Raw genomic sequence first — 13,916 nt, forward strand, 5'->3', positions numbered from 1 at the left:
AAATGGTTTAAAAATTCCTTTCTTCATAAATCTCGTTTAATCTTAAAAGTGCATGACTATATTTTTCAAGACCAATTACTAGTTCAGGTTTTGTGCCTTTGTACAGTCAGTGGGATCAGTTGCAAAGCATATTTGTGAATGATAAAAGTACATTGCACATTTGTCTATGGAAATCATAGGTGCTTCATGAAATGTTTTGTAAAAGATACTGTATGTTCATTAAATTTCAACATTTTCCTTGTGTTCTTGTGCATCTTTAGGCCAAAACAAAGGAAAGACATATTCATTCATTCATCATCCGAACCGCTTTATCCTGGGGGGTGCTGGAGCCCATCCCAGCTGTCTTCGGGCAGTAGGTGGGGGACACCCTGAACCGGTTGCCAACCAATCGCAGGGCACACAGAGACGAACAATCACGCACGCCCACACCCACACCCAGGGACAATTTAGAGTGACCAATCAGCCCGCCAAGCATGTTTTTGGAATGTGGGAGGAAACCGGAGTACCCGGAGAAAACCCACGCAGGCCCAGGGAGAACACGCAAACTCCACACAGGGAGGCCGGAGCTGGAATCGAACCCGGTACCTCTGCACTGTGAGGTCGACGTGCTAACCACTGGACTACCGCTGAAAGACATATTGTTTTGGTTATTTATAGCAGAGTATGGTGTCATTTTTAATGGTCCGACCCACTTGACATCTACCGAGGCCCTATGTGGCCCACAATGTAAAATGAGTTTGACACCCCTGGCCAAGAAAGCAAAATGACAAAACGACACGACCTCTTTGTGCAAATCGTCTTCAATTGAAAAAGAAGTTGGCTTTGCAAACTATCTCCTGATCTCAGGATGGCATTCTGAAGGCAGGCAGTAGGAAATACTGGCGTGGTCGATGGGTTATGGGTGAGGTTGGAGTGCCGTCACATCGCCCATGAGAGACGTCAACCGTCTCACCAATTATGCTCTTTTTTTTAACCTTCAAAACCTCGTGTGGTCAGCTGCCTTTGACTACATATTAAAATTTTGAAATTTTCGCAGCAGAATGGCCGAATGGTACAAGACCTCGCGTGGTGAGCAGGCGAACCGAGCTTGTCAGAAATCTCATTTCAACAAGCCTCATTTCATTATTTAGAGTTGAAGGAAGAGTGTTCTTGGGTCCTCCGTGCCACATGAGGGAGTAATCTGCTCACCGCCAGAGTCCACCTTATGAGCACAGACCTGCAGGCAACACTTTTTGCTCTTCTTCCTGTTATTCGCAAGGTGCTGAAGTCAAACTTTGGGCCAGCCTGAAAAGTAGGAGACATTTACACTCGTTCAATGCACCATCATGACTACTTTTTTGACTTTTTTTTTTCTCCCCCAGGCAGCAGTAAACACGATCGGCTTCCTGCTCTCGAAAGACCCAACACAGAGTCTATCTCCTTGGTAAGTTTCATGCCCAACATATCTTTGTCTGCACAAGAAATTGACTCGCGTTTAACTCACGGATGCCTTTCCTCTCAGGTCAACACACCTGTCCCACGTTCTTCTCAAGAGCTGACCACTTCGCCGCCCAGCAACAAGCAGACTGCCATCCAACTTGTAACTTTTTCCTCTGCTTTTGTGATTGTCTACTCTGCAAAAGAAATAAAGCTTGATTACAAAGAACACTTCAACTCAACTTCATTTGTTAAACACATCACCACAATCTAACTTTAAAAAAATAAAATAAAAATTCAAACAAAATTATTTTCTGTTTTTTTTCCTAAACTTTTTTCTGAATGTTTTTCAAATTTTTTTTTCCAAAAATGTTCATCCTGGATTTTTTTTTCCAGGCAAAAAAATCCAGGAAAGTGGGTGTGGCCTGGCTGAAATGATGGCTGATGATTCGCTGATAGCTGTGGGAAAATGGGTGGAGCATGACGATTACATGCTGTGATTGGTGGAAGGGGGGTGGTTATGCAAATCAGGCGTCCTCTGATTGGTGGGCTCTTTGGTGGGGTTATGAAAATCTGGAGCAATCTGATTGGTTAGAATTTGGGATGTGGGTATCATTATGCAAATTAGCGGCTGGGCAAATGAGGGGGCTCACCCCGATTGGTGGATGTCAAATTGGGTGTGGTTTGGGGCGGGCATTGCAGCACTTTTTTGAGCTCAGACTTGCACTTGGGTCACATCAGACAGTCTTCACTGTTCCCGTCGGTTTCACATGACCCAAAAGCTCGATTCCTGGAGTTTCGAGTCATGTGGAGACCAACGGGAACAGTGAAAAGACTGTCTGATGTGACTGAAGCGTAAGTCTGAGCTCAAGACTTCAGTCTTTGAAAAGGCTTCGAGTGAGTTGAGGATGGATTTGGTCATGATAGACTCGAATTCAAGTTGAACAATTTATTGGACAGAAAATCGAACATGACAATGTCAAAGCATTTGACCAGTCAATCTTTGTGTAGGCCAGCTCAAGTTGCACGCACACAAACACTGACAACAGGCCTGCGATGGGAGCATGTGCTTGATGTCACTGACATCTCATGACACACCAAGGGGGACATGAGCACGTCCGACTTCTCTCACTGAGACAAAAACTAACTGCCGTGTACTCCACAACAACATGATCACACTCTTCTGTCAAGTTTTTAAATTACATTGAAGTGGGCCATGTTAGTCATGTGTATGTATATACAGTATATACAGTGAAACTCCTCTAGAACGAAACCTACATGGGCGAAAATACCCCCTTAAAAAAATCTTCATGCATTAACACCATTCCCATTCTACTGCCCCCCATACGACGAAAAAACCCCTGTTGCGTTATATGAAATCATTTTCTCTGCTCCAGCCTCGCGAAGACATTCACTACAACAAAGTCTAATCCAACAGCAACCTCTACTGCTTCGTTCGGAAACGGCAGCAGCAACCAAAACACTGGTTTACATCGTGAACGATGTTTATTTCGGTCACAGCTGCGAGTTTCCTGAACGCAACATACTCACAGCTGCTCTGCCATTGGCTTACCGAGCATCATCCTGGCCTCCGATTGGCCAAGAGGGACCTCACTGTCTATGTGTGTAGATACTGAAGCTAGATCCGTAGAAGATAGAGTGGAATGCATCCGATTAGCTGCTCAGAGTAAATTGCTTATGGCTCGACGGACATTCAAATAAACGAAAGTTTCCTCGTATTACATTACTTGTTATCATGCTAAAAACCTTACGCTAACTGGAGCGCTAATGAGAGAGAAGCGCTCCAGTTAGCGTAAGGTTTTTAGCCTTCGAGAGCTAACTATGGCCATCGAGGACTACGAAGCGTGTGGCTGACTTAAAAGTTCATTGCATGACATCAGCTGAGAAACGCTGTCTTGGGTGGCGATCGAGGGGAGGTCGAGTTAAAGACAGTGAGATGGTGGAAAGAGGCCACCGGGTCCAGGAAGTATTTGTTATTGTTAGATGCAGACGAGCATGAACGTTGCATTGCTAAAATGGCCTTTGGATGTCAAGCAGCTAAGACAAGTAGAGCTCTGATGCTGGAAGTGAGGGGTAAAAGTGATCAAAATGAAAGACGGAGCAAGCAAAATAAAATACATTATCCAAGAAATTGAATGCTTATCGTAAATTTCACAATTTCTTTCCCTTTTTTTCTTTCTACACTGACAATATGAAGTGTCAAATAAGTGTGTGCTCATACTTATGCACTACTGAAATAAAAATAAAGAGTACACATACGATTGTGTGTGCGTGTACACATACGTTTGTGTGTGTGTGTTTACATCTGAGATCAAATTTGCTACAATGAAAACCCCCTGTTGTGAAAAATTTCTTGCTGCAAACATGATTTCGTTGTAGTGGAGTTTCACTGTATATATATATACACACACCTAACTTGGTCCACTTCAAGTTTTAAAAACATATTCCAGAAGTGCTTGATGATGCTCGGGTTGTCTATGTGGAGTTGACACTGTTGTGCAGTACACGAAGCTGCCCCCTTTGCTGACGTTGTTTTTGACGATAACTTCCAGTGACTTTGTGAGTCACAACAAAATTAGAGGAGCAACGTGTCGTAATAACGCTCCCCAAACGTCTACAACAACACACTCACAGATAAACGGCGAAGTCAGTTTATAATATTAATAAACGGCGAAGTCAGTTTATAATATTAAAATTACTCACTGAGAAGAGGGCTTGTGAACAGCAGAAAAACTTATTGAACCGGATGTGGTACCGTTCTTGTGCTCGTACTCATTCTTCTTCTTGGTGAATTGGATGTCTTCAGTTCATATCGCCCCCTACTGTTCGGGAAACCACAAAGGCGTTTGGCAAGCAATCTGAATCTAATTTACAGTTTTAGCCAAGCGTGCAAAAACACAAAACACTAAATTAGGGCATATCTTGAAGTACCACAGATTTCAAGGGCAGCTGATCCACTGAGCTGGTGGAAATACCAAGCTTCCGTCTACCCCCGTTTGATCAAAGTACCGGTAATGGAGAGTAGATTGTGCATTGTAGCAACATCTGTCCCGTCAGAGAGGGTGTTCTCAAAGACTGGCCAAATTGAAGTATTCCAAGTTGAAGTATTTAGTTTTGTTGACCGCAAATTTACAATAAAGCAAGGAGTAGCTCATGTTTGTTTTGTTCACAGCTGCTGTTGCAGTTAATACTCACTATTTTTGTTATGATGCAGCATGTTTGATTGTTGTTGGTTGAAGTTTAATTTTGTTACTTGTTTAATGTTTGGAGCCTTTTTAATGTTCAATAAAATAAGTAAAAAGCCATTTCTTTGCTTGATAATTGTTGCTATTTGCAGTCAGCAGAGTGCAATATTTAGTTCACCAAGTCATTTATCAAAATGTTTGCTAAATCTGTCATAAATATTTCAAAGAAAAGCTAAAGTTAAAAGAGCCGTTTGAGAGCCAAAAAGAGCCGGCTCTTTTCACTGAGCTGATCCAAATGAACCGGATCACCGAAAAGAGCGGAAAATCCCATCACTACTTCCGAGGCTGGAACATGCATGTCGACATCTGGAACCAAGTAGGCAACCAAAAAAAGCTTTATTGTGTGAATTTACAGTATATTATTAGTCAAGGGTACGTTTTATATGAAAAGCAGGATATAAAGTGACAATAATTACTGTCTGAGGTGTTGCTGTAGTCTCTAATAAACACTAAATTAAAAAAAAATCCTTACAAATGTACAGCCTTTATAAAGTACCGGTATATTACTTCTATCACAAAGTCCAACAACAGCAGTGCTTTTCCAAATGCCCTTTTATCACAAATAACAGAGATAATGGAGATGTTTCCGTCCTTATGATTCCTCCCAGAAATACATGACTTGTAGCTCACGTTGAATTGAAGCATAAATACAAGTGTAGTGACCAGCTCACCTTGATTACGCAGCCTACAGTAAGAGAAGTATACTGACATTGCAAGGGGGGGTGACAAGACATTCCGAGTATTAGCTGAATCATTGCTGCTATCCTTAGCGGCTGTAGACATCTCGCTATATAGTTTGTTGTGACTTCCAGAGACAACTGGTCGCCGTAACTACACTACGCATTGTGTGCGCGTTTGCACCAAGCAGGCACTGATGCAGATATTTGGCTGAGGATGTGTTGATTGCACCACACGGAACGGAATGATGCATGTATAATACAACACTCGATAAGGTTGTAAAGAAACATTTGGCATGCTTTGCGGGACAGTCGTCCTTTTCAAATGTGCATGAAGAAACACCCGTTGATCCAGTGCGTCATTTTCATTTTACATGACAGTGTTTTGCGTATAAAGCAGGCTACACAGTGCTCAGGCCCCTCCCTGCCCCTTGTGTGTCTCATCGTAGATATACACTACTCACAAATATTTGGCATAGTGGGCTTCCCGATAAAATTTCAGGATGGATCAACCTAAAATAGACAATCACCTTCACAACTTTGAATGGCTCAGTACTCTTCTGCACAATTTCCTGTTCACTAACGAGGAAATGAATAGCAGAATTGGGTGTTGGGCCCATGAAACGACCAATTTCCTGTTTCACTGAGAGTGGGTATTTAGACAATCCTAGTCATCATGCTGTTCACATTTGGACAGCGCCGAACAATTGATCAACTGTGTCTTGCCATTATTGGCAATTTCCTGATCTTATCTTATCTTATTGTGAAGCTTCAAACAGGATGTTCACACAGGGAAGTGGCCACTGTGCTTTGAATGTCTGCGTCATCAACTGGCTGCAACAGAGATCAAGAGCGACTGGAAGAGTCACTGAAAGGCAAAGAAATGGATGTCACTAGGTGGGAAAAAATTGCTGTTGTGAATTTGGTGTGTGTTAGAGAATAGCACATTATGCAAAAAAAAATAAATAAAAATAAAAAACCAAAAAACATCGAAGTGGGACATTTTAGAGGTCAAATTGAGTTCACACAGTGAAATCAACCCACGTTACCTGTGAGAAACTGACATCCACCCAAAAGGGTTTGCAATTGACTATAGATGCCACAAGGCCGCAAATGGCCTCACTAAATGAAGTTCCTCCACTCATTTCAACATAGTTGCTTGGCACGGAAAAAAGTACTGAGATATTAGATATGAGTTTGGTCTGAGCCTAAAAACAATGAATCGGTTTGTTTCAGCAAATAAGTTGTGTTTTTGGACGAACACCAAGCCCTGAATATGAAAGGGTTCACCGTAGTTCATTTTAGGTACGGTAAGCCGAGTATCCGTAACATTTTGTGAGTAGTGCACGTGAGTGCGTATGTGCATTCATGTGCGTGTGCCACGGCTTCAAACTGTCCTGTCAGCCCCAGAACGCTTGCGCACAACCTTTTCTTCTTTCACCTGGTCCACCGCCAGAGTCTCCAGCTCTGCCTGGGGAGGGGCCAAGGGAAGGGTCCCATGGGGGATGCGGTGTGCCACCCCCACGTGAGCCCTGTACTGGCGGTCCCGAGCCGGGCTGTGACGGGGGCTGGCCGTAGCCCCCGAGGGTGTGGCGGGCGGACGTTCCGAGACGATAGGTGGAATGACGGCCGGTCGTTCTCGTACCACCTGCAGATCCGGAGACTCTCTCCCCGCTTGCAGGAAGGGCGTCGGGTCGGGCATAGCGTCCACGGCCTCTCGCAGGACCACCCGCTTGCCGTCCGCGCCGAGCCGGTACACCTCGGTCAGCTCGGGGTGAAGCGGCTGAGAGAGGCTCTTCCTCATACGGCGGCGTGGGGTTTCGGGTTGCCTGTCTTTGGCCGGAGGGGGCGTGGGCTTGAACGAGGTGACCGGGCTGACGTTGGGGCTCGCCTCCGAGGAGCTGCCCGCCAGAAGTTTCTTCTTGGTGGCGTGAAGCTGCGACGTGAGGTAAGCGATGGTGCTGGCTCGCTGCTCCAACTCTCCGGACAGAACCGCCAGCTTGTGGCTCTTCATTTTCAGCTCCTCCAGGTACTTCTTCTCCCGCTCCTTGATGGTGTTTTCCAGCACGAAGATCATGGCGTTCTTCTGCTCCAGGTCCCTGAGCAGCTCTGTGTTCTCCTCCTCCTTCTTCTTCAGTTCTGCCTCCAGCTCCTCGCACCTCCTTTGCAGCTCTCGGCATCGCACCTCGCCGCTGTCTGCATGAGGCACAACAACCACTTACGACAAGGACGCAAACAAGACAACAGTGACACTTTGGTCTGTTTTGGTCAGACGCTATAGTACACATCGCTGACGTCGGGCGGAATCCTCGTACCTACAAAATCGTCACTTTACAGGGGACCCCAAAACGCCATATTTGTTCAAACATTAACATTGTATTGTCAAAGAGAGCAAACCATGTTCAACTCTTAAATTGGTCAGTAATCTGTAAAAAATAACAGTCGCACGTACCAATAGAATAGATCTGTGACAAAAATTTACCAAGATGTGACATCGGAGGTTCTGGACTGACGTCAACGATATCCAGGGTAATCTAGTCCACGCTCTACATCAGCTGGAAGCAAAGTCAGGCCCATTCCAGCTCACCAAACATTGACAGCAGCACCAGTCCAGTAATAATTGTTTTGACATATTTAAAGTGCTGAGTACTTTTGTCGCTAAAAAAAGCGCAATAAGAGTGGAAGCATTACATGTGTCATGTTTCTTGCTAAAATCTGGACCAACGTGACAATGTACTTTTAAGTACACTGAGATGTTGCTAGCATTTCTTTTGTTGCCACCCCCCTTTTAAAATAGATTGAACATTCGTGAAAAGGACTGTTTTCTTTGACTTCTAATTTCAATAATTAGTCCATCAATTTGTTGTGCGGCTAATAATATGATGAGGACCTTGAACATTTATATGGTTACAGTTCTAACAGCCCTCTGAGGGAATCCGTAATTACAATGTGGCCAATGACAAAAATTTGTTTTAAACTCCCGACTGATCTTTCTGTCTTCTCAAAAAATTACAATAACAGTGGTGCCTTTACGTTTCATGTGTTCCACGAGCAACTCAAAACACAGGTATCTCAAATCAACTTTCCCCATTGAAATGAATGACAATGCCATTAATTCGTTGCAGCCCAGTATATTTGCGTGTTTCAATGGCGTGGCAACGACTCCTGTATGCAGCTGTGAGGGGAGGACTAACGATGGCGTGCCGAACCGCACGCGCATGCTTTACGGGATTATACTGCGTAATCACTTGCATGTTGCACTTCCTTGGCAGCCATACTGAGGGCTAATTCACAGCAAAATTAGACCTTGAACTCCCTGCTCCTGTCTCATATGACACAAAGAACCTCGCTCTCTGACCTTTGTTGCTTTTCAACATGGCTACACACCCGACATGCTGCCACGCATCAAGTACCGCTTCAGTCCATAAAATTCAAATAATTAAATGAGATAGAATTATGATTAGGTTTATTCCAGATTTTGAAGGTGAAAATTGTATATTGAGGTGAAATGATGACATTTCGTAAATATTATGCAGTAGCCGTGCTATGTTTTCAGGCGTCGTGACGCTGAGCAAGCCATGCATCAGTGCTGTGACACATAATCTCATTTCCTGCACTCCGATCTCTGATGGCCCACATTGACATGATAGCGCCTCGGGTGAGGGTGAGACCTCTCATGTGTGAGCCTCTTTTGATACGCGACAAATCCGGGCTGGCCGATATTAGAAAGCCAACAACATGCTGCATGAGGCTGGAGACAAATAAAGATATATCTTAAAAGAACGACAGCTGCACTTGGCCTGCCTCGAGCTTCCCTGGCTGTTAAGCAACTGTCCTGTTAGCCAGTATCAACGCTCGAGTCGCATGATGTCACGCCCATGGCAACGTGGGGGTTGGGCACCTTGCAATGAGCAGACATTTCGAATCAACAATGAGGAGTCCAACAATGCAATGATTTAGAGCTCACCGCCTGCAGTCTTTTAATCCCACGTTGTAATGATCAAGGTTTAATACAGATGTAGAAATGGAGGAGCACGCTTGGTAACGGGATCTTACCTGAAGGATCGGAGCTTCGCACAGTGAGCTCATATGTCAGGTCTGTGAAAAATACAAGAGGGTGATCATCAGACGGCTCACGGTCACATTTCAACCAGCCGCAGCTATCGTGATTACACAAGTCACTCTCTTGACTTTTTTCACGTTCTTAAACGAATATCGCCACTCAGGTCGCACAAATTTCAAGAAAGCCCACACAATTGTGGAATGTCATCAAAAGGTTACCTCTGGGTCAGTTTTAACCAAAAGGTGTTAAGCAAAGAGAGTGATGGGTACATATTTGAAGAAAGAGGTACCAGTGGGTCTAGTATTTGCCCTTGTGTCCATCTGTAGATGCGCCACATGCACCCTTGAGTGTCGCCTGGGTGACAGAGCAGAGCCGGAAAATCACCTGTGCATTGCTGCTGCAATCGTCGGACCTCCGCATGCAGCCCCTTCAGTGTGCTGGCGTGGTCCTGCTGGAGGAACAGCAGGTTTTTCTGTGCGCTGTGCAGTTGATTCTCCAGCGTGACGTTGGCCGATGCCATGGCTGATGACATTCGCACACCCAGACACACACGCACAAAGAAAAAAAGGGGTGGAAAAATAAGTTATGTCAACAGGGATCATTTTAAGTGCATGAAAAAGACATTTCACAGCCTTCTGCCTTTGTTTATATCTGACCGATCCCTCACAATCCACCAGCAATGGAAGCAAAAATTGAAAACGAGACAAACTAGCAAATGAAATTACCCAAGGATGCTTGGGCTCATCTTCAATAACCATCACCAGGGACAAACAATTAGGGCAGGCATTCGATTGGACTGTTTGAGGAACATCAGTGACAGGTGAATTTGAAACATGTGAAACCTATAATTTTTATGGGAAGGGAGAATCTCTCTCAACTCTCCTATGCAGAGATTTCACAAAATGTCCGGGGCAAAATAATGCCGCCTGGAGGAGTTTCCATGGTGTGAATGAAACTCATCCCTTCCCGTAGCTACTGTACTTCAGTGCACTCTCATATTTGCTCTAAATATAACATATAAATATATCTAAATAAATATATCTAAAATATATATATAAATATGTACAATATATAATCCAGTGGCAAAGTCATAGTCATAAGTTAACATTTGTTTGAAGACCGTGACTATAAGACGGTCAGTCACAGGTAAAACAGCAAGTATGGCGGTGAGTGAGTGTGCCTTCTTGTGCTGCATGTGTTCTTCAAGAGCCTTGCTTTTTTGTTGTTTTTGTCTTTTGTTTTGTCACATGGTGTTTGTTGTTTCGTCGCGTGGACTTGATGTGGCCTGTTTTCAGCGTTTTTTGGCCACGACATTCGTCAAAGAAGAAGAATCTGTGCTTGGTGGTTGCGCCTTCTCTGCAGCACACCTGTACCAGCACAGATTTTGATTGGGAGGAATGTCGGCACCATTTAACTGTCGTTGCTGGACCGCGTCGGGGCGCTTGTGTTTTTGCGCCTGTCATGGGCAGCATTTTTCACAGCCCTGTTTTGTTCAGTGGAGATGTCGGCGCTGTTGGACAGTCTGCGTTGGTGCTGCTGAAGTTGAGGATGAGGAGAGAGGAGCCTCGGTGTGGAGCGCAGATGCGTATTTGGAACTTAAGAGTCGCCTCTTGGAATTGAAGTGGATTTACATGGGACAGGAGATCTATTTTTTCAGTCAATGAATGCTACAGCTTCTTGTTGACTTTGAAACTTAGCTTGTATTGCATGGTGACATTATGACATCACTGTGCAGACCAGTTCAGTGCAAGGAGTTTGTAACCTGGAAAGGTCAAATGTCTTTCGACAAGTAGGACGGTTCACAACACCTCTCAGATCTCAGCTACAAACTCCCATTAGAGTCCCATAAAGAAAGTCACAGCTGGAGCCCACTGTGACACAAGATAAAAGCATTGACAATTTTATAGCCAGATGTTGGACTAGTCAAGACAATATATCGTAATGCTGATTCAGCGCTGTTAAATCGGACAGCGTGCCGATTTTCACATCTCCTCCTGTGAAGTTAAAAAGCAGGCAGCCTTGTAACCATGAACTTGATTTGTATATGCGTGTCATAATTCTATGCAATCATCCATCCATCCATATGGTCGCAGAGCCCATACAAACAGCCATTCAGACTCACATTCACACCTATTGACAAGTTGGAGTCCTTAATTAAACATGGACGTTTTTGGAACGTGGGAGGTGATTTGAACCCTAGGCCTCTCTACCATGATCTAACAAGCTTTTCCAAGACATGCATCTGATACGTTGCTTCCCACACAGCCTTGCACTCTTGCACTCTCCGACAATGTCACTAGACTATAAATAATATAGAGCGCTTGCCTGGACAGACACCTTTGACTGTACAGCTTAAAGAGGGAAGCATCGGGAGAACCTTCAAAACACAGACAGCAAAAAAAAAATAAAACATTTGCATTGGTGAGCCATCAAGGCTGAACAGATGATCCATTATTGATGAGTAATGTTGAGTCCTTCCAGTAAGGCATCGCTCTCATCCCAGCCCTTTCCTAGAATAGCTCGGATCGCCGCTCGTGTTTTTGCGAAGGCATGACCTCAGTCGGCACTAACAAGAGTCATCATGCCATCACATCAAGGTGACTCGAAATGGAGAACCGTGTAGTACAGGAAGCTTCTTGATTGCCTGCACATGCGTGATGTGGTTCGCTGTGTGGTACTAAACGCAAAATATAGAGCAAAGTGCGACTTTACAACCCCCCTTCAGTGATTGCAATCTGAAAATAATATAGCGAAAGCGTGCATTCAAGCAAAAGCAGTGGGAATTGCTCTGTTCGTAAACCTCCTTCTGCTGAATGTTCCAGATACATCATTAATAATCGATGAACTGCAGCAGCATGAAACATTAGCCACGAGCTAACATCCTCAGCACGGCACACCCACACAGTCAGAGATGGTGCTCAGGAAGGACACAACATTAGATACTCCCATACGAGCAAACGAGACACATACTTTGATTTGATTTGGAACATCTGAGGCATTTCTACCCTTGTGATGCCGAAACATTTGGAAAAGCTCTGTGCGATGCAGTGCATTTCCATTGCAAACGACAACCAACACACGTGTGTTGAAGTAGGGAGAGAGCTAAAACAGGCTCTCGAGGCTCCGGAGTTCCCTACTACTGATCTAAGCTGACAACAGGTCCTGCATAAGCAAATGTTTATTAATGTTTTTACATTTGCGTCATAAAAAAGAACATATTCAAGTAACGTTAAGATATCTGAAAAAATCTACTTCAGCATAGTAGCTTGTTCCTAATGCCCCACTGACAGGTAAAATATTTAATTCATTTTTGATCATTATATGTTTGTGCAAGTGTGCCAAATGGTTATGCGTGTGCGTGTGTGCGCGCGTGCGTGCGTTGGCATGTGGGGATGGATGCTGCATACTTCGCAGTGCACTTCCACTTTCAGCACCTGCATTGCGGACAGCACCCTACGCCACACAAAGTGACGTTGCAGCCTGGCGGCACACAGCAGCCGAGCCACGCCATGCGTACTCCTTCCTTCCTGCCAAGGTCCAAAGCGACCACACGAGCATCTTTATCGGCACCAATTCAAAAAATACAGCTTAACCTACATTTGCAACAGATCGCTTCCTGTTTGTTTATCAGGACACCAGCGCCGCCTACAAATGAAGCAGCTCTTAAACATTGTCTCCATTCAAAAGGGTAAAAAGATATGTCCTAATCACGTGTACGACGACTAGCCATTACTGAAAAGGAAACGGGTGCAAGGTGGTTGTGTATTAAGGACGATTTGTGGCGACGAGCCCCACATGGACTTTTTGGACACATACCACTATCGTTTCTTCACTGATGAAGGGCATTTCTAAAACGTTCAAAACAAAAAAGCCTTTCACATTGAACACATCAAAGTTGGGAACCTGTTTGGAACAATAACAATGCTGACAATAATACGTTCGCACGTGCAGGATTCATTTCAACACAAGACGAAGGCAATAACGCCTTCTTTGAATGAAACAAGGCGTCCATCGAATGGGAAGCTCCCGTGTGACGCTTTGTGAGGATGTTAGCTTAGCCGGCTGGCTAACGACATGATAATAGAACACACCCATCGTCTCGTCTCCCATACATATGACGTCGTGTGGTTTCTTACCTTGCGGCTAAAACGAACCCCGGCCGTGGACTATTTGACCAAAGACGGGTAAATCGTGGTGAAACAAGACAAGCCACAGTGGCTTAAGTACGTTGCACCTCGCCGAGCATGTCGCTGATGCTGCCGAAGAGCGAGAGCGGAGGGCGGCTGCGTACGTCTGGTAGTCTGGATCAGGTTCCTATCATCTCCCTAAGCGACAGCACTAAATAAAGCGATGCATCATGGGAAACCGCGAGAGACCATCTCAGGTTAAGGTATTTGAGGTCACTTTGAGATGGTCTTATTGACCAAAAACAACAACACTATAATTAGATAGCCCACATAAGTGGAGTCAGCTAAAGTGACAATTATTTAACTT

At 44.5% G+C, this 13,916-nt stretch overlaps 1 protein-coding gene and 1 long non-coding RNA gene across 2 annotated transcripts; both read right to left on the bottom strand.

The window, feature by feature from the left end:
- Positions 1-1,073: 1,073 nt before the first annotated feature.
- On the bottom strand, positions 1,074-4,171 carry LOC147204933 (uncharacterized). Its single transcript, XR_015101049.1, has 3 exons — positions 4,141-4,171; positions 1,484-1,613; positions 1,074-1,284 (listed from the first exon to the last, which is right to left on the bottom strand). It is a non-coding gene; the product is annotated as an uncharacterized LOC147204933 (long non-coding RNA).
- Positions 4,172-4,999: 828 nt separating this feature from the next.
- ccdc92 (coiled-coil domain containing 92) lies at positions 5,000-13,732 on the bottom strand. The gene is made up of 4 exons (XM_086112458.1): positions 13,559-13,732; positions 9,807-9,944; positions 9,416-9,457; positions 5,000-7,555 (listed from the first exon to the last, which is right to left on the bottom strand). The coding sequence occupies exons 2-4, from the start codon at positions 9,940-9,942 to the stop codon at positions 6,747-6,749; spliced, it is 987 nt and encodes a 328-aa protein (XP_085968584.1). The 5' UTR covers positions 9,943-9,944; positions 13,559-13,732; the 3' UTR covers positions 5,000-6,746.
- Positions 13,733-13,916: the final 184 nt, after the last annotated feature.

Source organism: Hippocampus guttulatus, chromosome 5 (assembly GCF_054856545.1).
Source record: "Hippocampus guttulatus isolate MCC_2025c chromosome 5, RoL_Hgut_1.0, whole genome shotgun sequence".
NCBI lineage: Eukaryota > Metazoa > Chordata > Actinopteri > Syngnathiformes > Syngnathidae > Hippocampus > Hippocampus guttulatus.